Genomic DNA, 28,000 nt, shown 5'->3' on the forward strand with positions numbered 1-28,000 from the left:
CGAAAGCAGTGTCCACGCAGGCGCGCCCCGCGTGTCCCCAGCCCTAGCCCGAGGGCAGCAGATTACATGACGGCCCCACCTCTGAGCGCCATCTCCTTTATTTACTTTTAAGGCAAAGCCCCAACGGCCAGTGCCCCCCTCCCCGCCCTCCTCTCCCAGGCCCCGTCAGCTGTTCCCCTTGGTCTCGGGGTCCCCGGTTTCCTCTGGGGCTGGGCTGGGCGTCTTCACCGCGGCGTCTTCCCCAGCAGGAGCCAGGGCCTGCGGGCTCCGCTCCTCCTTCGCGGTCAGCCCGCTCGCTGCTGCCTCCTGGTGGCAGGAAAAGGCAAAGGGCAGCGGGTCAAGGGCGGGTCCCCTGCCAGCCCTCTCCTTGCCCCATCTCTGGGCTTGGATTCCTGTGCGGCGCCTGCTGCCACCCCTACCTTGGGCAGGGGCCCCTCGAGGCTAGAGTCCAGGAGTGCGGCCTCGGTCAGGCTCGAGTCCTCGTCCATGCTGATGAAGATGCCCGGGGTCTCGCACTCGGGCCCTTCCTCCCGGAAATCCATGGTCTCCTCCGGCGGGGGAGGGCCGGGCCGGGGGGCGGCGGAGGCCGAGGCAGGGGCACCCACGCTCCCGGGCTTCAGCTTCTGTTCCTCCTCCAGCTGCCGCTTTAAGGCTTTCTCCTGGGCCAGCCGCAAGCCTATGAGGTCCTGAGGGGGCCGGGAGGCTGGGGCTGGGGCCAGAGCTAGGGGTTCCAGGTCGTCCTGAGGCAAAGAGGAGCACATAGGAGCTCTGGGGTGCTCTCAGAAGAGGGGTGCGCAGGAAGGGGCAGCTGTCCCTCCCCTCCTTCCTCAGAGGTGGCCTAGGAAGCTGCTGCCTCATGAAGGGAAGGGGGCAAGCCAGGCGGGTGGGCTGCAGGGCCTCACCTCCTCCAAGGGGCCGGCGGGTGTATCCTTGGCCTCGGGCTCTTGCTTGCCACTGGCCTCCAAGATGGTCATGATGGAGTTGGGAATGTGTGCTTGCTAGATGAAGAACAGGAGGGGGCGCTGTGGAGAGCTCCGAGACACCCCAGATCCCCAACCTGGACCCCGGGAGCCTGGGGGCTTCTGAGGCAGCACAGGGCTCCCCTGACCCCACCGCCATCCTGTCCTTGAGGGCCGTGGTCCCACAGCCTGAGGTACCTGGTGCGGGGTGAAGGAGCGCACGTGGGCCAGCAAGGGCTCCCGGAGCTCTGGGCACTTGTCAAAGACGGCGCCCAGCTGCTGCGGCGGCAGCTGCAGGATGACCTGGAAACTCTGGGGCTTGGTGCGTTGGCAGCACTTGATGAAGCCCTCCCACACCTTGGGATACTTCCACACCTGGCCGGGCAGGGGGCAGCGTTGGGTGGGGTCACAGGCAGCCCCCCAACCCTAGCCCAGCCCAGGGAGATCGCCCAGGAATCCTCTGGGCTCCCGCATCCCCAACCTCCCTCCGGCTGCCCTCCCTCCCCAGACCTGTACTTCCCAGTTCAGGCAGCTGGGACATCAGGGCAATTGGCAAAGGGGCTGAAACGCCAGCGTTCCCCCACCCCACCCCGTTGCCACAGCTCTGCCTGCCTCACCCCTAAGCGCCCAGCATGTCATCCTCACAGTGGCCTCAAGAGGGCAACGTTGTTCCCGCTAGAGGCAAAGGTGGTGCAAGGACTTGCCCAGGGTCACAGGAGGTCACAGGCAAAATTGAGAGTTGAGCTGAGGTCTGCCCTACTGGGCCTGGAGCCTCTATGCAGAGGATACAGAGCAGCTGCTGCTGGGCTACGAGTGGCACCCGTCTGTCATGGAGGGCCTGAGGTGGTCAGCCTGAACTGGACCATCTTCCGCCTGGGTGTGTCCTGGCCAGGGGCCACTGTGTTGCTGTGGGGCTTACCCCCTGAAGCCCACAGCCACCCGCCCTCTCTGCACTGTGGCCATACTGCACTTCCCAGCAGAGGAGGGTCAAGCTCGGGGTCTCTCCCAGTGTGGCCAGCTGCCCTCTGCGGGCCAGGGCAGTTACCTGCTTCATGATGAGGCGGGATAGGATGTTCATGACGAAGCCCCCCAGGCGGGGGTACATGGTCAGGGACTGGATGACGGTCCTCATAAGCAGCATGGGCAGGGGGCTCTGCTCCATCAGCTGCTGCATCACCACAGCAAGCACCTCTGATGTGTACACGTTCCGCTCCGCAAAGCACAGGTTGGTAGCTGCGAGGCGGAGAGCGGCTCGTCGTCCTGTCCTCTGCCTCACTGCTGTGAGGTAAGGGTGCCCTGGCCCTGCCTGAGGACACCCCTAGAAGGCAGGAACCCTGCTCCAGCTCCACTGGGTGGTGGGCACCTCCAGCTCTGCTATCGAGGGGAAGCGGCTTACTGACTTCCACGGTCCCCTCCCAGGGGCAGGAGGGGCCCCCACTAAGGGGCTGCTCACAGGCATGAAGGCTGGCACTGGGATGATGGACACTGCCCCAGCCCAGCACCAGAAGAACCCAGAGGGCTGGACTACACATGTACCCCCCCATCCAGCCTTGGGTCTGCTCCCCCAGAGGTGGTGGCAGAGCCCTGATCCACTATGCTAATGAGGACACCCTGGAACCTGCCTGTGAAGCCCCTCTTCCCCAAACACCAGTTGCCATGTGAGTCTGTCAATGGAAATCTTTATTGAGCCAGAAGAGAGGCTGGGGAGAATGGGGTGTGGTGGTCTTACAGGGAACGGGGCCCAGAGAGGGAGGGAAGGGGGAGACACAACAGGAAAACAGAGGGGGAGGAGGCTGAAGGGGCAGAGGAGAGTGTAGGTGAGGACCCACAATAAACTGAGGAAGCACCCCCTTTCCTCCCCCTGCCAGAGAGCCCTGTGTCCTTCCTGCCTGCCTGCCACTAAAGGCCCCCAGAACTGGCTCTTTCCACTCCACCCAGGCTCCCACTGGGCCCTCATCTGCTCTGTGAGAGATTAGGCAAAAGCTCGACCTGGTCGTCCCCCTTTCTAGAGGACCACAAGAGAACAGAGCAAATCCCCACTCCACGTGGGTGGGCGGCTGGGACCGGGTTCCCCAGTGGTCACAACCTGCCCCTCCCTCAAGCCCAGGGTCAGCCTGGCAGGTTCAGGACACAGCACCAGCACCAGCTCTGCGGTCTTCTCCCTGCCTCCTCACCCCTGCTGGCTCCTGCTCCCCCAGGAAGCCTTCCTAGTCTGTCCAGGTACGCTCGCTCGCTCTTTCTCTCTCCTCTCTCCCTCTCTGCTCTTCACTGGGATATGTGGGAGCAAACAGCAGGGGCCGGGGGCTGCGACACACAGGACAGGATGAGACTTCTCAGCCTGCTTCCCACTGTGCGCACTAGCGCAGCGGGAGTTAAGGCCAGGGCAGGGGAAAGGTGCAGTGGCTGTGGGTGGGGCCAGGGGAATGCAGCTGAGCAGGGGGGGGGGGCGGTGATGGGCCCAAGTACGCCAGAGCAAGGTGAGGTGGTCAGGGTTGCATGCCCTGCTGCCACCACCAGGCCTTGGCTATTGGCCACCTCAGTGGCCTCGAGTTCCTTCTTCCCAGCCACAGTCCCCCTATGAGCAACACAGGCCTGGGGATGGAGGATTCTATTCTGGATCCAGGAACGGCCTTAGCAGGGGTGGCTGTGCCTGCAAAGCCTTTGGATTGTGCCCATACCACGTGAGCATAAAGCATGTGATCAGGCCGCCCCTGGGAATGGCAGCACTTTCTGTGGTGTGTCAAGGGGGCAGGAGAGAAAGGGAACATGGCCCAATGGCAGTAAGGCCATGGGTCCTATCCCCAGCACCCAGAAACACAAGAAGCAGCCTGGGGCCAAAAGACCAGTCTCAGACTATAACCTGCGAGAGCTTTTCTCCCGCTGCTTCTCCACCACAGGCCTCGGCACCTCCTCGGTGTTACCTTGTCATTAGCTCCTCGCCTGACCTGAGAAGTTGTTGGGAACCTTCTAAGGGGGGCTAGGAAACAAGGCATTGGAAGCTAGAACAAGAAACATGGTGGCACAGAGAAGAAGTCCCCACCCAAGAGAAGAGGAATCAAAGAACAGTTGTCTTCAGAGCAGACAGGGTGACAGGTGGCAAAGCTCGGGTCCTGATCCAGAGCCTCTTAGGGAGGGAGAGTGGCGCTCCGGAGAGCTGCAGCTGGGGTTCCTGGAAGAAGTGGCCCAGAGACCCAGCGTGCACGGAGGAGACAGATCTTTAACTCAGGTCTACTTTGGTTTAAGGTGCTTTCCACCACATCACTGGGCTTCTGTGTGTCCCTGAACCAGTTTCTTAACCTCTCTGACAGTACATTTTCTGTCTGTGAAGTGGAATCAATGACTTACCAAGCAATGTGCAGGGATCTGCGAGAGCAGGCCCGCAGGCACTATGGGAGAGCGGGGCTAAGGGGGTGCAGGGCGTGGGGAGCTGGCCAGGGTCCCCAGCCCCTCGCTGTGGGGGTCCAACCCCTGCCTCCACTTGGGCCTGCGCCTACCAGGCCAGCAGTGCCTGGCGCCCTGACTGCAGCATGTGCCTCTGATCAAGGCTCACCTGGGCCCCACTTTGTCTTCCTGGTGGTGAGGGCAGCAGGGGATGCAGGACCAAGCACCCCATCCCCAGGTGCCCTCAGTGGGGCAAAAAGGCTGTGAAGCCCTGGGAGGGAGGAAGGGGCTGTGTGGAGGCTTCAGAGAGCTGCAGGGGGCCACAAACGCCAGGTCTTCCAAGTGGCAGATCCCGGCTGGGGATGTGGGTGGCCAAGACCACCATGGTGCACAGGGCTAGGCCACAGACAGGGAAGGATGTCTGACCTTTGATGATGGATTTCATGTCACACTTCACGGAGTCAATGTTGTGTAATGCAATCAGGAGCTCTCCAGGGTTCAAGGGGGACAAGGCCGAGTTCCCTTCACCTATAGCAAGAGGCGGTGAGGGGAGAGGGGACAGTACAGGGGTCTCAGTGAAGAGAGGGGTCCACATTCCCCAGTTTTGGGGGGAGTTTCCAGAGGACTAGAGGACAGCAGACAGGGCAAGGGAAGACCAAGCTTTCCTCCTGCTGGGGTCCCCCCCCTCATCAAAGCCATGCTGTACGGCACAGATGATCCTCACTCCCCACTGGGCTCTGCATCCCCAAAGGTAGGGCCAGGACTGGCCCATTACCAGGTCCCCAGCACTGACTGCAGCACGGTACAGAGGCTCACAGGCGTTTCCAAGACAGGAAAGGACTGAGGGGGTGGACCCCATGCTGCATTACTTTGTTCCACTTTTGAAACTTTGTTTCTTTTTGATCAGGTCAGACAAAATTGCTTTGCTGACAGCTTGAGGGATTCAGGCAGGATATAAGGAGGGCCTAGAGGCTGGGCACTCAGACACACAGGAGCTAAGTTCAGCAGACACGGTGGGGAGGAGGGTGACCCCCCCACACCTTGGGCAGTCCCACGAAGCCTCCCTCGGGGAGGGAAACTTCAGGCCAGGGCCCAGCTGGCTCCAGGCAGGGAGGGGGCGCATCACCTACCATGCTGGGTGCCTAGCAGGCGGTTGAAGACCTCCTTCACCACAATGGGGTTGAGCTTGATGAGTTTAGGCAGGGCCTGGATTACCTCTTTCTACAGGGAGAGGGTGGGGTGGGCAGCACGTCAGACGCCCTCACCCCCTCCCACCAAGCCCTCATCTGCTCACCCGAGGGGTTCCCAAGGCTCCCAGACATGTGTACCACTCAGCCTGGGGCCCTGCCCAACAAGCATCCCAGTGGAGGGTGCCGTGCTCATCCCCCCTCCCAGCAGACAAGGTTCTCCCCAAGTTCTGTAGCTCCTGGGCGGGACCCCTGAGGCACAGGGCACTTGAGGGGCCACATCCCACACACTGAGTTCAGCTGCAGTTCCATGCTGGCCTTGGGACAACCACACGTATCCACACATCACTGCGAGCTTCCCAGCCAGTAAGGAAATTAAGGCAGAGACAGCACGTGGCCTGTGCGGCCAGAAGAGGTCACCACATGGCAGAGGTGGACATCTGACAGCCTGGCATGGGCAGCTGGTTCCCACCCCTCCTGCTCTCCCTGCTGCTTGTCCCTCAACCCCACTGTGCCCCATGGCACAGCAGCCACCCGTACCTTCTCCAGCCCGTTGAGCACAGGGATGAGGAAGCGGACGTCAGGCAGCCGCTTATGGTAGAGGTCCCGGACCCGCTTCACCAGCTCGGGGGAAGGTGGGACTGCGGGCAGAGGAGCAGGAATCGGGATTGGGGGCAGTGTGAAGGTCAGCAGGATCTGCAGCCCCTGGTCGCTCCCATGTAGTAGGTGCCACACTGCTCTAGGTAAGGGAACTGAGGCCCAGGAATGGAGAGACTTGCAAGAGGTACAGCCATCTAGGGACCCAGTAGGGGCAGGTAGGGGGACACACAAGGGTGTCTGGGGCACCTTTATCTGTGAGGCTGTGCAGACATCGGGTGACCAGTGTCTCTGCCCCCTTGGGGCAGTTTTCCACCAGCAGGAGCAGTTCTGGCGAGTTCATGCCCATTCCTCGGATCTAGGAGATCAGGAGATGAGGGTGAGCTGGGGGAGGACAGGGTGGCTGGCGGGGTGCTAGGATGGGGTGCCTCAGCACCTTGGACTTTCTGTGCTGTCCCCTCCACAGGCCAGCCTCCTGTCTCAAATCTGAGACCTCTGAACACTGGGCTAGGGCCTGACTCCTTGGGAAAGGCCTTCCTTGCCCCCACGACTACTGTTGCCTCAGCCTGGCTGAGGGCCCAGACCACGGCTCATCTTGCTGCTGCCTCTGGAGCCAAATGCAGGGAGTGGGGCCACAGCCCCCTGCCCCCGACCAAATTCATGGCTGAGATGGAAACCCAGGAGCCAGTGCAGGGGCTCATCTTAAGTCCACTCCATGTCATATCCCATTTTATAGGTATGAAGACCTGGGGGGGTCAGGTCTTCAAATCTAGGAGACAGGTATGGGGGGATGAACAGGACCGCCTCTCTCCCTTTATTTTTGTTGGAAAACTCGGATAAAAATTCTGTAAAAGTCAGGGGCAGAGATGAGATGTAATCAAGTGGTTTCTAACCCAGCTACAGTGGAGGCCGACACTGCAAACTGTAGCTGCTGCTTTGCTATGTGGCTTTCCAGTGAGCAACCCAGCAGCTCTAGAGCAAAGCACAAGAGGAGCTCAGTTTCTTTAGTGACAACCAAAGATTCCCTCTAGCGACACAGGGGAAGGCCAGCTCTTGGCAGCCATGGTGTGGAGACTGAGTTCAGACTCCCTCCACTGCATGGGGGTGGATCATCTTCCCCCGACTTTACTGTGGGGCCCAGGGTCACAGCGAGAACCAAGGCCTGTCTGCTCCAGGCTCTCATCTGCTGGGCCACCCTGTTTCTCTTCATGACCTGGGGATGACACAAGGAGCACCTGGAAGCTAGCACTGTGGGCTGGGGTGACTGTCCTGAGGGAGGGACTGAAGCTGGGGATTCAGCCTGCCCAGGGCCCTGGTGGCCTCACCGGCTGCTCGATGACCCTCAGCACTGTCCGCTTGATGTCAGCAATGGCCTCAGTGTACACGGCCGCCAGCTCATGGATCAGCTTGTGGTTCTGAGGCAGTAGGGCCAGGTAGAGATACAGACACTGCTTCACCGTCTCCTCAGTCCAGGGTGCGGCCACCTCTGACAGGGCAGGGAAGGCATCAGACTGGCCCTCCCCTACCCCGTCTCCGGTGCCTGGCCTATCTCAGGGAACAGGTCAGGGGGAAGAAGGGGTATGGGGGCCGGACTCCACCTACAGTCTCTTCTGAGCACCCATCACAAGGGTCACTCTCAGGGGCAGTTCTGACCTTGACCCCCACCCTCTCCAAGTCTTCCCACAACTGCCCCAAGGATTCAGGATAAATGTCTGGCTTTTCGCCTTGCCTTATTTGCCAGGTACAGTAAGGAGCAGCGCCAGCCCAGTCCTGGCCACTGTCCCTGCCACTGCTTCTTCTTCTTTTTTTTTTTGTCTTTTTCCTTTTTATCGGTACCGGGAATCGAACTCATGACTGCCTGCTTACAAGGCAGGCGCTTATGCCGCTGAGCTAAATCCCCAGCCCCAGTCCTTGCCACTTCTTACAGTCCCTGCCGCTCCTCACTTTGGAGTCGCTGTACCATCATCTCCTCAGCCTGGATCACCAGCTCTGCTTCTACAACCCAGTCCTGGCTGGGTCTCTCACCCCAGAAGCTTCTCAACCAGGCTGGGCCTCCCTAGCCCAGAGCAACCCTTCCCACTGAAGGGCCTGTTCACAGGGACCCAGGGCTCCATCTCATTCAGGAGAACCTGGGGCTTTGCTGAGAGACAGACCTGAGATGCCCCCACTGTGGTCCTCCCCCGTAGGCGGCAGGGCTCAGTATGCATCCAGTGAACCCGTGCCACACCTGTGTCCTTGTCGGCCCCGAAGAGCACAGATGGCGGGTTGGGGTGCACCAAGAGCTGCAGGTAGTTGAGGGCAAATTTCTCCACGTACTCGCGCAGCTGCTCCTTCTCATACATTCGCTTGATGAAGAGCAGGGCCTGGGAGCGCACCTGAGGGCGGGCGGCCCAATGAGGGCAGGCCCGGCCTCGTCGCTCACTCCTGCGTCCTTACAGCAGGCCACACTCCTCCGTTCCTCAAAAGCACCTCTCCCTGCCAAGTCTCCCTGGCTCTGGAACTTGGCACGCTGGGCTCCCCTCTGCCTGGAACGCCTGTCACTGCTAATCCCTGCGGTGCTCAGACACCATCTGCTGGGAGCCCACAGCACAGGGCCTGGTCTTGGGCCCTGCTTTGTCTGAACAGCACCAAGCGTGGGACCAGAGGAGCACCGCACAGGCGGTGAGGACAGTGGTCAAAGGTCCCTATCAACTACAGCAGACACAGGTAGCCTCTCCAGGAAGCCTGCCTTGAGCCACTCCCCTGCCCACCCCCAAGCAGATGGGCTGGGCCACAGCTCCAGGCACTATACGTGTTAGGTGCTCACTGGTTGTGGTCACGCTGGCTCCTTGATGGGCTGGTTCCAGGCTTCAGGCCTAAACAGGAGCTCAAGTTCACCAAAAACGGGAGGAATAGAGGATGAATGGGTGCCAGGAGTGCAATCTCAGCCCCCGGAGTCTGAAGCAGGAAGGTCACAAGTTTGAACTCAACCTGGGCAACTTACTGCTTAACAAGACTGTCTCAAAGTTTAAAAAAAAAAAGGGACTGGGAGTGGTCGTACATGCCTAACCTCAGCTCTCCTGGGAGGCTGAGGCAGAAAGACTGCAAAATGAAAGCCCAGCCTGATCAATTTAGTAACTTGATGAGACCCTGCCTCAAAATAAAATGGGATGGGGATGCAGCTGAGTGTGAAGGCCCCAGTTCAATCCCTCCTCCCCTGTCCCAAGGACAAGGGCACACCCTGTGGGAAGAGGCAGGCACAACATCCTGCCATTCCTAGCAGCTCAGATGCTGAAAACTTTCAGGGGATGGTAGGAAAGCCTGGGTGTTCCCTGCAGATAGAGAGAGGCCTTGGCACACTGCTGAGTGTGGCCCAGCACATGGTGTGGGGATCACCTTGTCCTTCTCGTGGGAGCTGAGGTCCAGGAGCACGTGCAGGTACTGGAACTGGCGGGATGGGCGCTTGAAGATGAGGTCTCGGAGGGTGGACATGCCCAGGTAGGTGCGGCTCTGCGGCAGGGCAGGGAAGTGGGCTCAGCTGCCACAGGGCACCACAGGGTCTGCCTCTCACCCCCTTTCATCAGCACCCTCACAGGCTGTGCCCCTGCGGACCCAGCAGGACTGTGCCTGCCTCCTCACCTCATCTTCACAGTACTTGCGAATCACCTCCAGAGCACTCTCAGTGATAAGTGGTGCCTCCAGCACAACCTTGGTGAAGATGCTGCCGGAGGGAGGCACAGAACATAGCTGGGGGAGCCTGGCTGCCAGAGCCCTACCCCAGGGACAACTTTTCAGCCCCTGGCCACAGAGCTTTGGATGTGACAAGCTGCCAGCTGGCTGGTTTGGGCAGAGATCTGCCCTCTCTGAAATCCAGTTTCTTCTTCTTCCAGCTGGGGATTCCTAACTCCCCTCATTTCCTACAGTCAGGGGAAGGAGTGAGGGTAGGAGGAGGCAGTGAGGTGAGCCGGGCATCAACTCTGGGGGAGGGGGGGGAGCAGCAGCAGTAGCAGCAGTAGGGAACCATGCAAAGAGCCTAAATGGGGGGGTGGAGGGGCGTAGCTACAGGTAGAGGGACTAGAGGTGCTCAAGGTTCTCAACACTAGCACACTGGAGATGCAGGCAGGAGACCAAGGCCAGTGATGTGCTGGCAGAGGTGACAGAAAGAGGCTGTGTTCTATCCTGCAGGCAAGGTCCTTAGTGGAAAGGTAACCAGACACAATTTACTCTGTCACTAGGGCTGCTGTGGAAGGCAAACGGGTGCCAGAGACCAGGCAAAGGGAGAAAGCTACAACATAAGCCCATGGGGCAGGAACAGCTACCACAGAGGGGAAACAGAGGACACTCAGCAAGCTGCAGAGAGGCAGAGGGACAGGCAACACAGTGACAGGGAAGAGTGAAGGGGAAGCAAGGGAGGGGGCAGGAGGGCATGGGCCACCTCCTCACCCATCCTTCTGGTCCGGCTTCTCCTGCAGGCCAGACAGCAGGCGGATGAGGCAGTCCTCGTACTTGTCCAGGAACCCAGAGGAGCCGGCTGCCAGGTAGGCATTGTACTCCTGGTAGAGCCAGGCGAAGGCCAGGTCCAGGCGGGCCCGAACATCTTCCAGGATGAAGGACAGGACCTCAGCCTTGAGGCCGGAGTGAAACTGTGTCACCAGGGTGGCCAGGATCTTGATGCGCACCTGGCAGGACAGCAAGCAGGTGTGTCAGTGGGGAGGGGGGGGTGTTGGGGGTAACCTGGGTACACTGGCCAGGCTTGGGACCCCTGGTGCAGACATGAGGAAGGAAGCTGAAGAACCTTACACCCAGCAGGGCCTGTCTGTGGCAGGGCAGAGGAGAAGGGGAAGAAACAAAACATCCACTGTTCACGGAATAAAAGTGAGTTTCCAGGATACCTGAGTACTGAGGAACACAGAAAAAGGAGGAGAAAAGGATGGAAAAAACAAAGACAGAATAGAAACAAAGCTTTGTAAATAAGAAGGGGAAAAGGGACTGAAGGGAGGGCAGGGAAATGGAGGAAAAAAAGCAGTACCAAAATATGTCATGTACTGGTACAAATTCCCTTTGATGAATGTGATTAATATATAGCTCTAAATTACACCAGTAAACCTAATAGAAACAAAAAGCCCAGAAAAACATCTCGAAAGGTCCTCCTAACTTGTGTATCACGTCACCCTTGGGTAAGGGACAGGATGCAGATAAGGGCCAAGAGGCCGTGCTGTGTCTGCACTGCTGGAAATGCCGTGTGACTGGCTAAGGAAAAGCTGACTCCAAAGAGTCAGCTGGAATGGAGACCGGGTGCACCTGGGCTGCCCCGCTGCAGGCCACGGCTTTCTCGGCCCGCAGGATCCGCTTCACAGCGCCCAGCTTCATGGCCTCCACCTCGGCGTCAGTCAGGGGCTTCAGCACCTCACTCAGACGGAAGATCTTCTTGCGCCCACCAGCACCTCCCAGCCTGCGAGAGTAGGGACAGGGACACGGTGACCTAGAGCATCCTTGCTGTAGCCCAGGCCTATCTGGTGACTCTCACCACTCGGGGGACGAGGCAGGCCTCACAGAGATGTTATCTGTCCACGCCTCCTGACTCCCAGGTCCCTGATGGTAAGGAGTCAGGAAGAGGGCAGTGAGGACACCTGTGATGGGCAGAGCGAAGGAGGGCCCAAGGTGCACCCAGATCCAGGGTTGAGCCTCAAGCAGAGAGAGTTAAGTAGGGAAAACTCACACGGAACTCGCTGTGGCTGTAACATAACAAAGGAGCCTGGAGCCTGGAGGAACGGCAGGTCTATTGGGCACTGAGCAAGCCTTGGAGGGGCTGGAGCTGTCTGGCTGGATGCTGGGGTTGTACGGGACACAGAGGACGAGAACGAAGGGACCAGCCAGCAGGGTAAGGATCAGGCCACATGCTTTACACAATCGCTGTCAACCCCAAGACCTAAAAGCTGAGTGACCCGACTGTCACCAGGAGCTAAGAGGATAGTAGCAGCTTTCTCCTAAGGCGCTCTGCGACCTTTACAAAAAACTACAAAGCTCTGGCAGTTACTGCTGAGTCCAGAGTCAGGGGGAACCTCATCAAGACCATCTGTGTGCATGTGTGGGTGGGGACACACACACACACACACACACACACACACAGAGGCACACATGCACGTGTGCACATGAGGAGCTCAGAACCAAACCCCCAAGGCAGGGCTTTCAGCCCAGCGCAGCATCTAGAAAGGGACTCACCGGGGCTGTGTGACAGGGATGATGGGCTCCGGCCTCCTCTTGGCCTGGGGCACCTCCTCCTCCAGGGGCGACATGGAGCTCAGAGAGCCCACCACTGAGATAGCCTGGCCCTGGGCAGACAGGCGTCTCTTGATGAGGACGCTCTCTGGCTTCACCACCTTCTCTTCTTTGGGCTCCTCCTTACACTGTTTGGTCTGTTCCACACCTAGCAGGAGGCAGCAGACCGGACCCCAGCATGTGAGACCTGTCCGCTTCCACCAGGGAAACCGCTGAGTGTCCGGCCTGGCTCACATAAATGCCCTTGCAACGTGCCCAGCATCATCCTGGAACAGGTACTCTATTCCAGTTTCCAGTGTACCAGCTGAGATTCAAACCAGTAATGCCATTCACTACTGTGGGGAGCATCACACAGTGCAGCCACTCCAGAAACCTGATAAGCAGTTTCTACTGCATGGATCGACCTGCCCAATGACCTAACAGCCCTGCTCTTGAACACGCTGGGCGCAGAGAAGGGCATGTGTTCCGCCACAGACTATAGCATTCACTGCAGCTTCTTCCACAAAAGGCAAGGCCAGGAAGCAGCCACAGGCTCAGCACCAGGAGACAACATAGAGTTGTGTTCATATAACGAAAGACTACTGAGCAGTTAAATAAGTTGCTAGTTTGCAATATCAGGCTCAAAAACTTATGGTGAGCAAAAGAGGCCAACCTCTGTGACGCCACCTACATGGTGAAGTTCAAGAAAGGCAAAACTTAATGCCAGCACTAGGGAGACTGAGGCAGGAGGATTGCCAAAAGTTTGAAGCTGGCCTGGGCTACATAGTGAATTCAAAGCCTGAACTACACAGCAAGAACTGTCTCAAAAAGAAAATAAAAAAGAGGCAGAAGCCATGCAGGGTCTGGGAGGGCCACACTAAGAAGCTAGCTTGACTTTCAGGTAAGTTGTGCAAACTGTGTGGGACCCAGGAAGAAACCAGATCGCCTCCCCATGAGGTGATTGGTGACCGGCTGAAAATCAAAAACTACTCTTCACTCCTAGAAACTGGCTGAGTCAGAGGAGAGGCTGAGCTGATAACAACTGAGGTTCAGAAACAACTGAAGGCTTGTATCGTTTGACTGGCTTTGCAGGCCTAAGGCTGGCAGTCTGAGCACCTACTAGGAGGATGACTATATGGAAGAGAGCAAATACGAGGGATTTCCTTCTGCCTTGTTTTTGAAATCCATTATTAATCTCTTTTGTTTTGCTGGTTTATTTTATTCAGTGTTCTGTTTTGACTGGTTTTATTCTATTTGGCTTTACTATGTTTGATGGACAATTGTGAAGATAAGATATATTATGGTTGCCATTGTTGAGTTCCTATTATCCTGTTTGAAGTTCTGTACCACTTTCACTGCCTTGTTTTGACTGGATTAATTCTGTTTTGTTGGGTTTTAATCTCTCTCTTTTTTTTTTTTTCCTTTTTATCGGTACCGGAGATCGAACTCACGACCACCTGTTTGCAAGGCAGGTGCTTATGCCACTGAGCTAAATCCCCAGCCCCCTAATCTCTTTAAAATAAAAATAATTAAAAATTTTTTTTTAAAAAAGGCAAAACTACTCTCTGAAGGCCAAACTTGGAACAGTGGTTATAAATTATTATTGAGCAGCACATGACTGTACTTTATAAGACATACTGAATAGAAAAATTTGGTGCTGCTGTGTAATTTAGATAACATACTAAAAGAAAAGGGATATGAACTCAGATTATGGTTATAAAATTAGTATTCTAAGGGGCTGGGGATTTAGCTCAGCGGCATAAGCGCCTGCCTTGCAAGCAGGCAGTCATGAGTTCAATCCCTGGTACTGATAAAAAAAAAAAAAAACGAAAAAGACAAAAAAAAATTAGTATTCTACATGATCCTAGAATAGTGTGAGGGAAAAAACATAAAACTATCTTTCCAGATTGTACAACACTATGTATTTACTCAGCTTTATTTTCATCTATAAATCGATATTATATTTTTACAGAAATAATTAGGGAAATCAAAAAGCATAAAATGTGCTACAAAACAAAACAAATAGTGGTTATCCCTGAGCAACACTTGGACAGATCAAGGGAACTTTCTGGAGTGGTGGAAAAACAGTCTAGAGCTGTGGGTTTCCTCATACACATACTTCAAAAGTACTTTTGAAATCAGGACAAATGGATGCTTAGAGAGGTGCAGTAACCCAGTGGAAGTCACTCGGCAATTAAGTGGATGAAGCAGCAGCCCGGTTCAATCTGGACCTCAAACCCAGGTCTGTCACATTTCCAGCCCAGAGCCTGAAAACACAGCACGCATCCACCTGTGGGGCCTTGGCCCTGTGCACGCCTGGGGGCCGTGACTTTCCTCTGCACCCCCATGAGGGAGCACTCGGCAATGAGAACGCTGAGCCCAGCTCCAGGCCTCTCACCTGGACCCAGTCCTGCTGCCGTCATCTGTGTGGCCATCAGCCGAGCCAGGTGTTTGATCTGGGCTTCGGTGCCTGCTGACTCCACAGGGGTGTAGATGGCTTGGAAGGAGGCGGGCATGGTCTCGGGCAGGTACACCATGCTGATGAGGACCTGTGGGATGCCCAGAGCAGGAGTCTCTCTCAGTCACAAGTTCCAGAAGTACCAGTCCCATGTCCAGGCCAGCGCAAGGGAAACGGCAGTGACTGAGGCCGACCAGGGCTGCCCTCAATGAGGCTCAGCGCCCCAAGAGTCAGAGCGAACCAATCAATCCCACCCTACATTTTTTGCCACATTCTGCCGGCCTTGGCAAACAAGAACAGCCCGAGGGACAAGAAGCCAGGTCACAGTCCCACTTCAGACACTGAAGCATCATGTGACCTTGGGCAACAGCCTCCCTTCTTCGGCCTCAGTTTTCCTTGTTTGGTATATGAAGAAGCCAAACCCCAGCCTCGCCAGTGAGCAGACGTCCCCTTTACAGGAGAGGAAAGTGAGGGATGTGAACGGGTTTGGATGGGGACTGAGACCACCCAAAGAGGGACCACTGGGTGGTGATGGAAAGTGACTCCTGAGGGAGCAAAGATGAGAGGAGCCCAGCAAGGGAAGCATGCACGGCCTTCTGGATCACCCCTCCCAGGACGGACATGTGGCCAATGTGCAGGCAACAGGGGAAAGAGGGGGGCCCTCTCTCCCGCCATGGGCGGCACGTCCCCAGCGTCCTCACCAGGTTGGCCACGTTGTCAGGCGTGAGCAGAGGCTGCAGGAACTCAGCTGTGATGTCTGTGTCTGACTGGCCTGAGATCTGGGCTGAAGCCTTGGAGGTTCCTGAGGGGCCGGGCTCCAAGTCCTTGTCCTCATCATCTTCCCCTAGGTTGGGCTCTGGGACAGGGAGGAGAACAAGACACAGGCTCTAAAGAGAGCAGCAGACGCTCTGCCAGGAGGCTATGGGGGCCCTGGCTCTGCTGGCCTTGGCACACAAAGAGTAGCCTAGGGGACAAGGAGCCTGGCTGCAGTCCCACATCGGCCACTAAGCATCATGTGACCTTAGGCAACAACCTCCCTTTTTGGCCTCAGTTCTCCTCATTTGGGATATGAATAAGCCAAATCCCCATAGCTGATACCACTAAGCCCTAAGAAGCCAGTACTCGTACTGGTACTGTTACTCTGCAGTGCTGGGGATGAAACTCAGGGCCTCATGTACACCACAAAGCACTCCACCAAGGAGCTGCAGCTCCAGCTCGAGACAATGTCAGTTACAAAAAGCTAACTAGTAATTTCAGAGCTCTGTGTGTGCAACCTGCTGCCTGTGAAATAGTGCTGAACTTTACTAGGAATTGGGGAAATGCAGAAAACAAACCAAATACCCAGACCTAATAAGACAGTATGTTTTTGCCTATATGACTGACAAAAATTAAAAAGGTTAGTAGGGGCATAATGTGGAAAAATAAACACACCACTTTCTGGAAGGGTAATCTGACAGCAAGTCACAATTTAAAATGTGTCGGGGATCAAATGACCACACGCTTACAAGACAGGCGCTTACACTGCTGAGCTAAATCCCCAGCCCCGTGCACCTCTCCTGGACACAGCAATTCCCCTTCTAAGTACTGCCCCTAAAAACAGGCCCACATTTAAGGAATGAAGATCTGTGCTTTGCACACGCTTCTTTTGGAGACAGGGTCTTGCTATGCAGCCCAGCTGGTCTCAAACTCACAACGACCCTCCTGCTTCAGCCTCCTCAGTCCTGGGATTATAGGTGTGTACTACTTCACCCAATGAATTCCTGTTTTTTACTATGAAAACGAGTTCTTCGTAAATAAACACAAGTGGTATTTTTAAAAATGTTTGATGTTAAGGAAGCTGCCATAGTTGCCATCATTAATAAAAAACAGAATTCAGGTACAGCAGCACACATCTGTAATCCCAGCCTTTTGGGAGGCTGAGGCAAGAAGATCTCAAATTTGAGTTCCAACTGGGCAACTTACTCTTATCTCAAAACAAACAAAAAAACCCCACAACAACAAAAAAGAAAAACTAAAGTCAGGGATGTAGCTCAGTGTGAAGGCCTTGGATTCAATCCCAGTGCTACCCACAAAACAAAGGACAGCTCTGCACACACAAAGCCCTTCTGACAGGAAACAGTCACGGCAGGAGCAGTCACTTCTGGGGAGAGGCATAAACCCAAGACGACTTTCATTTCACTTCTGCACCGTTAGTGTTACAGGCCTTAATAATTACCCCCAGTGCTTACTGTGTGTCATCGTGTTGTACCGCATGATTTGTAACACTCACACAAATGAAGCACACCTTCAGTGTGGCCCTGCACCGCCTCCCGCCAGGCTGGCCTCAGCACTCTGCTCACCCAGCTTCATCTTCTTGAGCGTGGAGTCTGAGTCGTCCCGGGGCCGCTTGCGGGCATCCTTCCCACTGGGCATGTTGCGGGCGATCTCAGCCTGAGGCGTGCCCAGGTCCACCAGCAGTGTGGAGATCTGCGCCTGGAACTCCAAGGAGGCCGGGTGCTTGAGCACGCTCAGCAGGTGCAACTTGAGGTTCTTGCGCACGCTGCTCACCTGAGACTTGGCCAGCGTTGGGGGCAGGTTGGCTATGAGGAGAGAGGCAGGAGTCTGTGCGGGAACGCTCTCAGGGTCCTACTGGACTCACCCTCAACCCCCAACTCAGGCAGAGGGCCTGCAGGCTCGTCCTAAGAGAGTTGCTATGGCCTCGGCTCTAGTGCGCAGCTCTCCCCCAACAAGCTGGTACAGAGGACCCTTGGGAGACCTCCATCAGTGTTAGTCCCTTAGACAGAAAAAGCCAGCCTCAGTGTTATCAAGCATTAAGTCTGATACCCCTCCTTCTCTGGTCTGGATTCCAATGCTTCTTGTAGGGAGCAATATAACTGCCCCCTTCACATCCACCGATTCCCTCATGCTGGTCTCCCCGCCACCAGAATGACACCCCAGTGTCGGAGGGTCACCTTGAAGAGCTAGCCTTCCCTGCTCTGGAACCAAAGAGGATGCTTGTAATTTAGCCTGCCCGGTGTATGCTGTCTGTTCTTCAGTCAACAACACTCCCATTCCCCTTTGAGGGAACCACTCTGTCTCCATTCTCCATCCAAGTGTGAATGAGACCTGGAGCCAGTAACACAGCATTCACTTGGCCATTGTGATTGGCTCAGAGGTAGGCTCAAACCTCTGCTGACCAATCAGAAACAATGAGCATGGGCTTCTTGCGGAATGATGGGGAAAGGGATACTCTTCCTCCTGAGGTTACTAAGTGGATGGAATAGAGGTCTAGAGCTTTGGGAGGCCATCTTTGCTACCCAAAGGAAATAGCCAGATAACAAGGCAACAAGCCAACATAAGGAAGCAAAGAGCCATGCAACAGACCAACTCACAACCTGCACACACACTTCAACCCAAACCCCAGTGTTTATCCATGCACAGAAGTAGAAAAAATATCATGAGTTTCCAAGTATTCATTAACAAATATGATTGTGGAACATCTAGTCTCTCTTTTTGGTGGGAGCTGGAGGAGAAACTGGGATATTAGCAAGTATTTCACAGATACCACCTCACTTCTCTCACATACATTTCAGCGTTGAAGGCAGTCTAGGACAGGTTTCTGGTACACACCAGTTTCCACATGTGTGCACACAACAGGCTAGACCGATGACTGACACTCAGAGTACACTCAGCACCCAGCTGGCTGATGCTCAGGAAGGGGGCAGAGTAGGCTGTGGCAGCAGCTTGACAGTAGAGCGCCTACTTAACACAGAACCTGCAGCTGGGCTGGGGCGGAGGGCTCAACCTACCGTGCAGGGTTTCATAGGCCTGGATCACCTCCGACATGAACATGGGTCTCTGGCGGGCGATGTTGGCGAGGGAGCCCAGCGCCGTGGTGAGGTTGATGGAGGAGATGGCGGGGTGCACCATGAACTTAAGCAGCTGCTCCAAGGCTGCCTTGCCTTCTTCCCATAGCACATCTGATGAGGAAGAACACAGCCGGTGAGTGCTGACTTCTTCCCAGACTTCTGGAGAGGGAGAGGGACTGGGAGCCAGAGAGACAGAGGCAGAGAGCAGGTTCGGGGACCTAAAGGAAGGGAGAACTCTGGTACTCAGATGTCCGAGAATGGCTAGAAAATGCAAAAACATTAGTAAATCTGATGAGTTCCATGAATATCAGTAAGTATAGAAACTAAGTTATGAGGATATTCAAAGCATGGGCTTGAAGCAAAAGACTAAATAAAAATAACTTTAAATACCCTATTACAGAAAACTGACTACATGAACTTGGTTGACACACACACAAAGAGCTCAAAGTTCCTTATGCAGCGTCCTCAATCCTAACCCTGAGAGTTAACACTTAAAACTCTGGTGGTAAACACACTGAATTCCATTTTATTTTAAAGAGTGAATTAAATACAACCTAAAGGCAGGTGTAGTGATGCATGCATGTAATCCTAGCCTTCTGGAGGCTGAAGCAGGAGGGCTGCCACAGGTTTAAGACCACATAGTGAGATGGGCTACATAGTGAGTTCAATACAGTGAGTTCAAGATGTGACATGAGCAGCTCTGCTCCATCCAGGCCCTTTCGTCAGGCTGTTTGTTATTTAAACCTGGGAGATGTGAACACAATCCAAAATAAACCTCTCCTCCTTTAAGTTGTGGTTATTATTTTGACCCAGCAACGAGGAAAGTGACTCAGGCAATACACAACTTAGCAATGAGGAAAGAAAGATGGGTCCTAAGGCCAGCGGCAGAGCTGAAATCTGAACACGAGCCACTACACTCTAAAGATGTCCAGCCAAAAATAGAAAGCATGGGATCATTTCATAAACAAAAGAGGGAACAAACCAGACACCATGCTTATATAAACATCCACAGTTCACAGGAACGGTATGGACGGAAATAGAATTCCCTTAACAGTATTCACCTCTGGAGAGCAGCACTGGAGGAGAGGGATTATCCCTGTATACCTTTCCATGCTGCTGGACACACATGCAGTGTATATGTACTACTTTTATAATTTGAAATTCAGAAAAGCATAAAACTAACTGGCCGTCTGGCATGATCACACATACCTATCATCTCAGCACCCTGGTAGGCTCAGGCAGGAGGATCTCAAGTTTGAACCCAGCCTGGGCAACTCAGCAAGACCCTATCTTCAAAATATAAAATAAAAAACCTCCATGGGAAGGCCCCGGTACAGCAAAAACCCCTCTAACACAAACATAAAACCTTACTAGCTGGAACCTATTCTCTCACAGTGCCATAATGCCTCACCACAGTCCACGGGAAGGGATCACTGTCCTCTTCACTGTACAAAAAAGAGAAATCAAGTCTAGGAAGAAGCAGCCTACTCAAATGCATAATACAGAAGCACCTTCAGGCTCTTAAGCACTGCACTCCAGGAACTAACAACCCAGCAGGGCAGGAGCGGAGGAGGCATGGAGCAGAGAAAGTGCCTGTGGCTTAGCACAGGCAGGCTTCCGGGCAGCACTCACTGTACTGGATATAGGGGTGGTCTCGAGGAATGCGGTCCAGACTGATGTCATGTTCCTGACGCCGGGGAACCTCTGAGTCGGCCATGCGAGGTGACAGGGTGACAATGAGGCCCTCCACAAACTTGATGGCATGGGTGCGGATGCCATCATTGTCAGAATCCAACAGCAGGATGATGTCCCCAGCCATGGCAGACACCATGTCCCAGCAGGCCTCCTGCAGATCACTGATGACCCGTGACTTCACCATCCACTGCCATGGGACCAGGGAGGAGCGGAAGAGAGAAATGTGGAGGTTACACATCAAGTCCCAACGTCCTCCACTTCCACCTAGAGACCCTATACTCATTCTGGTAACAGTTCCTGAGTTCCCATCTCCCCATGTCAGAGCTGGCTCATGCTGGGTTGGAACAGTGGGGCCCAAGACAGGTCTGATGGGGCTAACAGGGGTGAAAACCTAGCAAATTCTCAAAGCTTGAGGAATGCAACAGAGTAACACTGATTCACAAGGGACTCGTGCTAAACGGCTTCATTCCCTTCACAGTGCCACAGAACCTTATACTAACAGCAATTCTTTATCCCGCAGTCCACACCAGCATCTCCTTACTCTCTAATGAGACTCATCTCCCTCACTGCGCTACAGGCACCACGAAGGCAGAACCCCAAGTGTGTGGTCACTTCTGGGTCCCTGGCATCACCTAGGACTGGCTGTGCACAAAGGAGGTACTTGGGGGAATGTCTGTTAAACCAATAAATGAATAGACCATGGAAGAAAGGACTTGTTAGTGGTGATCCCCTGAACCAGTGAACACTACACCCCTTGTCTGCCCCCAAGGACTGAAAGCACATCTTGCCCATGAACAGTGTGACCTCACTGGCTTGACCTCCAGAAGATGCATCTGTAAAGACAACCTGCATGAGCTGGGGATTTAGCTCAGCGGCATAAGCGCCTGCCTTGCAAGCGCATGGTCGTGAGTTTGATCCCTGGTACCAGTAAAAAAAAACGACAACCTGCAGCTGGGACATCCCGGAGTATGGGACAGCACTCACCTGCAGGGCCACCTTGTAGAGCTGGGTCATGGTGAGGATGGCCTTCTTCACCACATTCACGTTTTCATCCCTCAGGAGCATGTTGAGGTTTGCAATCAGTTTCAGCAGTAACTCGATGTCTCGCTTGCTGGGGGATGAAGGGAAAGGGACAAAGTCAAGCTGGCCTTAGGGTAGGCAGTGGGACCTGGGGTCCAGGTGTAAAGGGAATTCAGGGCTCATAACTCAGAAATGGCATGCAGGTGACAATCAGGGACCACATGTGTTCTGCTTGCGAGCACATCTGGAAGCTGAGAACAGTGCCCCTGAAGTTTGTATTTTGCTGGGTCTTTTAACCTCCACTTAAGAGCCCTGTTGTAAGCACAGGGGCAGTAGCCAGACAACTGTGAATCTGGGCAAGTAACTGCATCTTCTTGTGGGTGCGTGGGACTGGGAATTGAATTTGGGCCCCATACCATGCCTCCTCGATGAAGCCAATGACAAATTTTCGTACTTCAATTGACTTGTCTGCTTGGAAAGCGATGATCTCCTGCCCATGTCAGAGGAAAGGTGGGTCAGGCCACAGCAGGATGCAACCCAGCCCTGTGCCCAGCCCCATTTCCATTCTATCAGTCACTCACATCCAGGAAGTTGTCCAGTAGGGTGGGGTCTTTGTTGATGATCAGTTCCTGAACCTGGAAGGAGATTGGGTCGAGGAAGAGGAACAGACATAAAACCAGGATCCAATCGTACAGACAGGACAGCAGGGGAAAACAGCATGGGTCTAGGTTCCTGGCTCTGCCACTCACTTCTAGGCTCCTGAGCAAGTAGTTTTCCCTCTCTGAGCCTCGGCTAGCTACGCTGTAAAATGAGAATCCTAAACACCAACTCACAAGGCTGTGTGAGCACCCACCAAGACCAGTGCTGGCAGGCAATGAGGAGGCTACACACTGGCACCATTCAGCAAGCACTATATGCCAGGGAGAGTCATTTCCTGAGGCCCTCACCTGGCAGGCTCTTTGGAATAAGCCCACCACACATCCTCCTGCAGGCACAGGCCCTTGCTCCCACAGCTCAGTGTCACAGCCCTCACTGCCATTGGTGCCTACTACTGCAGACTCCCCAAGGTCACACAGTGAGCAAGCAGCAGGGCTGGGTTCTTTCTCTGACCTCCAGCTGCCTCCTGTATGCACCATGCTCTCCTTTGCCTTTGCAGGGTTTTCATGCCTTCTGCTGAGATGACCTCGAGCTCTGATGTGGTTTACCTCCCTCCTTATCCCCCAGAGCCTTTCTCGAAGGGTCCTCTCTTCCAGAACTGGAAGACCTACTGACCCCCATCCCTAGGCCAGGTCAGATGCCCCCCACACCAGGCTCCCAAAGCCCCCTGGGCTTCTCACAGCAGGTCATCACCATCTGGTGACAGACATGGCTTCCCCACTACACTGCACCCTGGTAGACAGAAGATGCAACAAACAGCAGAGGAATCCAGAATTCTAGCACTAGTCTGGCTGGCCACTAGCACAGTGACATCAGTCTAACGAGATAAGCCTGGGGTCCAAGCTCTGTGGCCCACATCGGGGCAAAACCCCTGCCTCACAGTGCTGAAGAGGAATGATGGGCAGCACACTGTCATGACTCGGGGCTTTGCTGAGGCCACACACTGCCCACTTGTGTGGACACCAGTGTCTTCTGTGCAAGCCTCCCAACCTAAGCCTGCCCACCTGGCCCACCTGTTTGAGCACTGTGATCTTTGAGTCGTTGGTGATCAGTGCCGCCTGGTTCAGGAGATCCACTACCTGGAAAGGGGAGAGGAACATTATAGAGCTGGCCTCGACAGCCCGGGTCACACCCAGCTCTGTCTGGGGTACAGTGTCCCGTTCCAACCAGGGACTACAGCCAGCCCTCCTCACCACACTCACCCTCTCTGAGGTGGTCATGCCATCGATGCCTGGCCCTTCCTCTTGTGTGAAAAACTGCGATGCCACACTCCGGCGAGTGACATTGTCGCCACTGCCGCTTGCCATGGTTGCCCTCAGGTGCTCCCTAGAAAAGAATGGGCTAAGTCAAACTCTGGGACCTTGATTCATCCTTGAATCTGTCTCGCTGCCCTGGGCCTCCTGTCTTTCCATCTGAGCTGTCCTCTGGTCTGGGGATCACAGCAAACTGTCCAAAGCAGTTCCAAGAAATGCCAGTCCTCATGCCCTACGCAGAGCAGGACTCCCTATAGCAGAAAAGGCCTGCTAAATCCAATACACTGCAGCCACTCTGCACCACCTTGGGGCTGTTTTGAAAAGGGAAGAAAGAGACATCCAGGCATCTATCACAAGGCCATCCTGGAAAAATTATACAATGATTAACACAGAAAGATATCGATCACAGCATTAATCACCATAGCAAAATAACAGAAGCAAACCAAGTGTTTTCAAATAGGCCAGCTTAAAAAAAAACCATGAACTTTAATATATCTACATATTAAAAGGCTAGCAGCTAACCAAGCACAATGGCACACATCTGTAATCCCAGCCACTCAGAAAGCTGAGGAAGGAGGACAGGTTCAAGGTCAGTCTGCACAATTTACCAAGTCCCCATTTCAAAATTAAATAAAGAGGAACAGAGATGTAGCTCAGGGTAGAGCACTTGCCTAGCATGGGAAAGGTTCTGTGTTCAATCCCTAGTAGCAGAGAGTGTGCCGAGAGTGGTCTCACAGGCCTGCAATTCCAGCACTGGGGAGGCTGAAGCAAGAGGGCCACTGTGAGTTGCAGGCCAGCCCAGGCTACAAAGTGAGTTAAGGCCAGACTGAATTACAAAGAGAGACCCTGTCTCAAAAAGAGAGAGAGAGAGAGAATAAGGAAAATCTTTACAGTGATAGAGAATACATACCCAACATGGAAACCCATAAAGCGTGAGACAATGTGTACTGTATACTCCCTTTATATAAAAAAAAGAGAACTGAAAGGGCAAACCAAAAAGCAGAAGTGGAAGGTAACACAGTAAAAGCAATCTGGGACTCTCAGTGTACTGTCATCACAAAGAGGCCTCAGCAGCTTGCAGCAACACAGAACAGCAACAATTCCATCCATCTCTGCTGCTTTGTGTACCTACACATGCAGCCAACTGAGATGAGAAACAGCCTCTCAGGGTCTCAGTTCCCTCTTTGGTAAAACTTGGCCAGTGACAGATTCTTGTGAGGATTAAATGAGTTAGTACACACAGTACACCTTGGGTGAATACAACTATTATTGTTCTGTACCTGGAAAATATGTGGATATTACATCGACTGCCAATGAGAATGATTAACAATCATTTGCAAGTGAAAAAGGCATGTTTAAAAGAGACATGCTGTGTACACAGTGGCTGCTCCCAGCGAGTGCATACTGAAGGGGTAAGTATGCAGCAGCTGCCTGCCTGTCACCTCCAAACTTGCTGCAACTCAGCCAAAGCCTTCATCGAGGCCTAAGAGGTCTCACAGGACCTGGCCTTGCTGACCTTGACCTCCACCTCCCACGTGGCTCTTTCTATTCCAGCCTCCCCGGCCTCCCTGCTGCCCAGTCCACAGCCCCAGCACATCCTTGCCTCAAAGCCTCTGTGTATCTTTCCCTTCTGCCTGGAATCTTCCAGCTCCCAGACAGCAGCACCAATCCCACCCTCCTTGACCACCTTATTTCAACTTCTTCCTCTCTACCCGAGTTGCTTTAGTTTGCTCTATGGCATTTTGCAACGATTCATATCCAGAAGCTGCATGAGAACAGAGATTTGTGTGTGTGTTTGTTTACTTTCTATGTCCTCAGCACCTAGTAGGTGCTAAATAAGGACCTTCGGAATGGCTTGACACTCCCACCAGTGAAGCTCCCCAATCACAGGGCTCAGTGCTACTGCGCTTTGCCTAGATAGCAAACAGGAAAACAGCAGCTAATATTTACTAATTGTTTACTATTGTGCTGAGCACAACTCTAATACGGTTGCAAGACCAGGGATATAGCCCAGCAGCATAAACGCCTGCCTGGGAAGCACAAGGTTCTGAGTTTGATTTCCAGTACTCAAAAAAAGAAAGAAAAAGCATATCTAATACAGCTGTTAGCTCATTAGACCTCACTGCAACAACTTTAAGTATTCATCTATTTATGCATGCCGGGGATTGAAAGATACTGCTTTTCATTTCCATTTTTTACAGATGAGGAAACTGAAGGCCAGGGGGTAGTCACCTGGTTGTCAGCACACAACTCAAAGGGGTAGAGACCACAGTGTGAATGCAGAATCAGTCTCTCTTACTATGTAATACTGGGTGTCTGAAAAGAACTTTCTCCAGTGCAAATTTGTGCCTAAAAATCAAAGAGTATAGCCACCTGGCAACTACAGTACTGCTGTCCTTAGTCATGACAGTTAACCTTTCCACCATCTCTACTTTTTTTTTAAGACAGGGTCTCATTATGTAGTCCAGGCTGCCCTTGAGCTTGTGGCAATACTCCTGCCTCAGCCTCCTGACTGCTGGGATGACAGGCATGTCCCTCCACTCTATTCATGATGATACTACATCAAGATCCATCAAATCTTTTACTATTTCCCTTCCTGTTCTGCTTCTTGTTCTACCTTTTAGTTGCTTTCTTATTGAAAATATATATACACACAGTCACATCTTGGTACTCAACTGCTTTGAAAACTCATTAAAATTAGTACTCAATAAATTCTGATGGAAAAAGTCTGTCCTGGCACTCAACACACAATCTATAGCCTAATGCAGATTGCCTCATGACCTGTTATCCTTTGTGGCCAAAACAATTTCTTTGGTACTCTTCATTTTTGGTACTTATCCTGCCTCCTGCAACCAATCAACAAGTACTACTTTCTCTTTTATTATTTTTGTAGCACTGAGGATTGAACCCAGGATCTTTGCACAGTCCTATTCCCCAGCCCTTGTTTATTTTCAATTTGCTAAATTGCCCAGGTGGGCTTAAACCTGGGATCCTCTTTGCCTTCTCAGCTTCAGAGCGTTAGGATTACAGCAGACGCCTGGCTTTGATTTTTTTTTTTTTTTTTACTTTTTTGAGGCAGGGTCTCACTATGCAGGCTGGCCTTGAGCTCACTTTGTAGCCTAGGCTGGTCTCCAACTCACAATGATCTTCCTCCCTCAGCCTGGGATTACACCCACCTTTGATTTCTTTTTTTTTTTTTTTTTTTTTTTTTTGTCTTTTTGCTTTTTATCGGTACCAGGGATCGAACTCATGACTGCCTGCTTGCAAGGCAGGCGCTTATGCCGCTGAGCTAAATCTCCAGCCCTTGCTATGCATTTTCAACTACTATATAATAGCTAATGCAATGCAAATACCATGTACATAAATGTTATACTGTATTGCTTAAGAAATAATTTTTAAAAACACATTTTTCCTATTTTCAATTCAAGGTTGGTTGAATCCACAGGTGTAGAGCCTAGCATAGAAAAGGCTGACTATATGCTGTATTATAAACACTACTTTCCACTTGTTTTCACTTAATGTAAGTTGGAGCCCATTCTATCAATATATGGGGATTTTCTTCATTTCCTTTTATAGTTGCAACACTTTTTTTTTTTTTTTTGTGGTGGTGGTACCGGGGATTGAACTCATGACCTCACACTTGCCAGGCAGGTGCTTACACCACTGCGCTAAATCTCCAACCCATGCCACACATTTTATTATGAGGATGTATCAGTTTTTTCAGCCAATCGTCCCGCTAAAGAACATCTGCATGTTTGTGATCTTTTTTTGCTATTACAATTTCAGGGTTTCCTTTCCCTCTCTGTGGACACCTTACAGAGTAGATTGCCCCACTCCCACCTGGGAGTATGACTTTTCTCCTGTTAACCCAAACAGTGGCTCTAGTAGTAATTTTCATTCATTCAACAACCATTAAGTGGGCATTTCCGGTGTGATGGGCAGCCCTAGCTATGACCCATTTAGCACTTGGTCTCACGGAGCCCATGGTCACAGTCATAATCAAACAGCCTAATCACAAAAAAGCCTAATCACAAATCAGACCACACGTAACAAGGAAAAGAACAGGGACCGGTGAGTGGATTTAACAGGTAAATTTCGAGATGGAGGGCGGGAAAGGAAGGTTTCACAGAGGAAGTGACGTCGGCGTGGAGACCCAAAGAATGAATGGGTTGGCAAGCCAGAGAGGTAACAGGATGTTGCGGGAAGAGGAGATAGTTTGGCAAAGCGGGAAGGAGCATGGCGAGTTTGAGGAACCGAAAGACCGGTTGTGCCTGTGCCACGAATAAGTAAAGCCACGGAGTGGAAGCCGGCGAAGTCCCCGGGGTGAACGCGCCAATGGGGGCCACGCTGGAACTTTTGCCTCGAGGGCAGTGGGGCACCAACGAAGGGTGCAGAGCAGGGGAAGAAACCGGGGCCCTGAACACTGCGTTTTCCCTCTCCTCCAGTAGCCCTCCCGGCCCGCACCACGGCCTCTTCAGGGGCTCTCGGTCCCTCGTCCTCGGGCCCTCACGCCGCCTCCCTCCTACCGCGGCTCCAGCCTTCGTGCCCCTCGCGCCCCCTCAGCAGCGCCTCTTCGCAGACGTCGCCGCCGCCGCCATCTTCCGCCCAACGCCGTAACTCTGCGCACACTCTGCACACACAGAGCCGCTGGGAAATGGAGTCCAGTCCTTGGCCCGCCCCCGCCCCTAGCTCTAGCCTCGCGGGCCGC

At 53.5% G+C, this 28,000-nt stretch overlaps 1 protein-coding gene across 5 annotated transcripts; it reads right to left on the reverse strand.

The window, feature by feature from the left end:
* Positions 1 to 80: 80 nt before the first annotated feature.
* Sympk (symplekin scaffold protein) lies at positions 81 to 28,000 on the reverse strand. 5 transcript variants are annotated; one of them, XM_003464590.5, is made up of 27 exons: positions 27,819 to 28,000; positions 23,242 to 23,365; positions 23,053 to 23,118; positions 21,964 to 22,017; positions 21,799 to 21,872; positions 21,347 to 21,473; positions 20,300 to 20,549; positions 18,608 to 18,778; positions 17,159 to 17,398; positions 15,521 to 15,675; positions 14,760 to 14,910; positions 12,326 to 12,530; positions 11,405 to 11,555; positions 10,547 to 10,782; positions 9,743 to 9,824; positions 9,500 to 9,613; positions 8,352 to 8,499; positions 7,450 to 7,610; positions 6,374 to 6,482; positions 6,068 to 6,168; positions 5,471 to 5,561; positions 4,767 to 4,868; positions 2,005 to 2,192; positions 1,158 to 1,334; positions 903 to 998; positions 420 to 740; positions 81 to 306 (listed from the first exon to the last, which is right to left on the reverse strand). In XM_003464590.5, the coding sequence occupies exons 2-27, from the start codon at positions 23,344 to 23,346 to the stop codon at positions 166 to 168; spliced, it is 3,816 nt and encodes a 1,271-aa protein (XP_003464638.2). In that variant the 5' UTR covers positions 23,347 to 23,365; positions 27,819 to 28,000; the 3' UTR covers positions 81 to 165. The 5 variants fall into 5 exon arrangements, 4 of the variants coding, with proteins under 4 accessions (XP_003464638.2, XP_063108986.1, XP_063108987.1 ...); XM_063252916.1 differs by having other exon boundaries at positions 27,757 to 27,896; XM_063252917.1 differs by lacking the exon at positions 27,819 to 28,000 and adding an exon at positions 23,964 to 24,138.

The sequence above is a fragment of the Cavia porcellus genome, unplaced genomic scaffold (assembly GCF_034190915.1).
Source record: "Cavia porcellus strain 051 isolate PalLab524CR breed Dunkin Hartley unplaced genomic scaffold, mCavPor4.1 scaffold_7, whole genome shotgun sequence".
NCBI classification, from domain to species: Eukaryota; Metazoa; Chordata; class Mammalia; order Rodentia; family Caviidae; genus Cavia; species Cavia porcellus.

Coding starts and splice junctions, on each gene's coding strand:
- Sympk (XM_003464590.5), bottom strand. CDS start 23,346: ATGGCAAGCGGCAGTGGCGACAATGTCACTCGCCGGAGTGTGGCATCG. Junction 14,911..15,520: donor CTGACAACGTGGCCAACCTG/GTGAGGACGCTG, acceptor GGCATCCCACAG/GTCCTCATCAGCATGGTGTA. Junction 6,169..6,373: donor GCACAGCCTCACAGATAAAG/GTGCCCCAGACA, acceptor CTCTGCCCGCAG/TCCCACCTTCCCCCGAGCTG.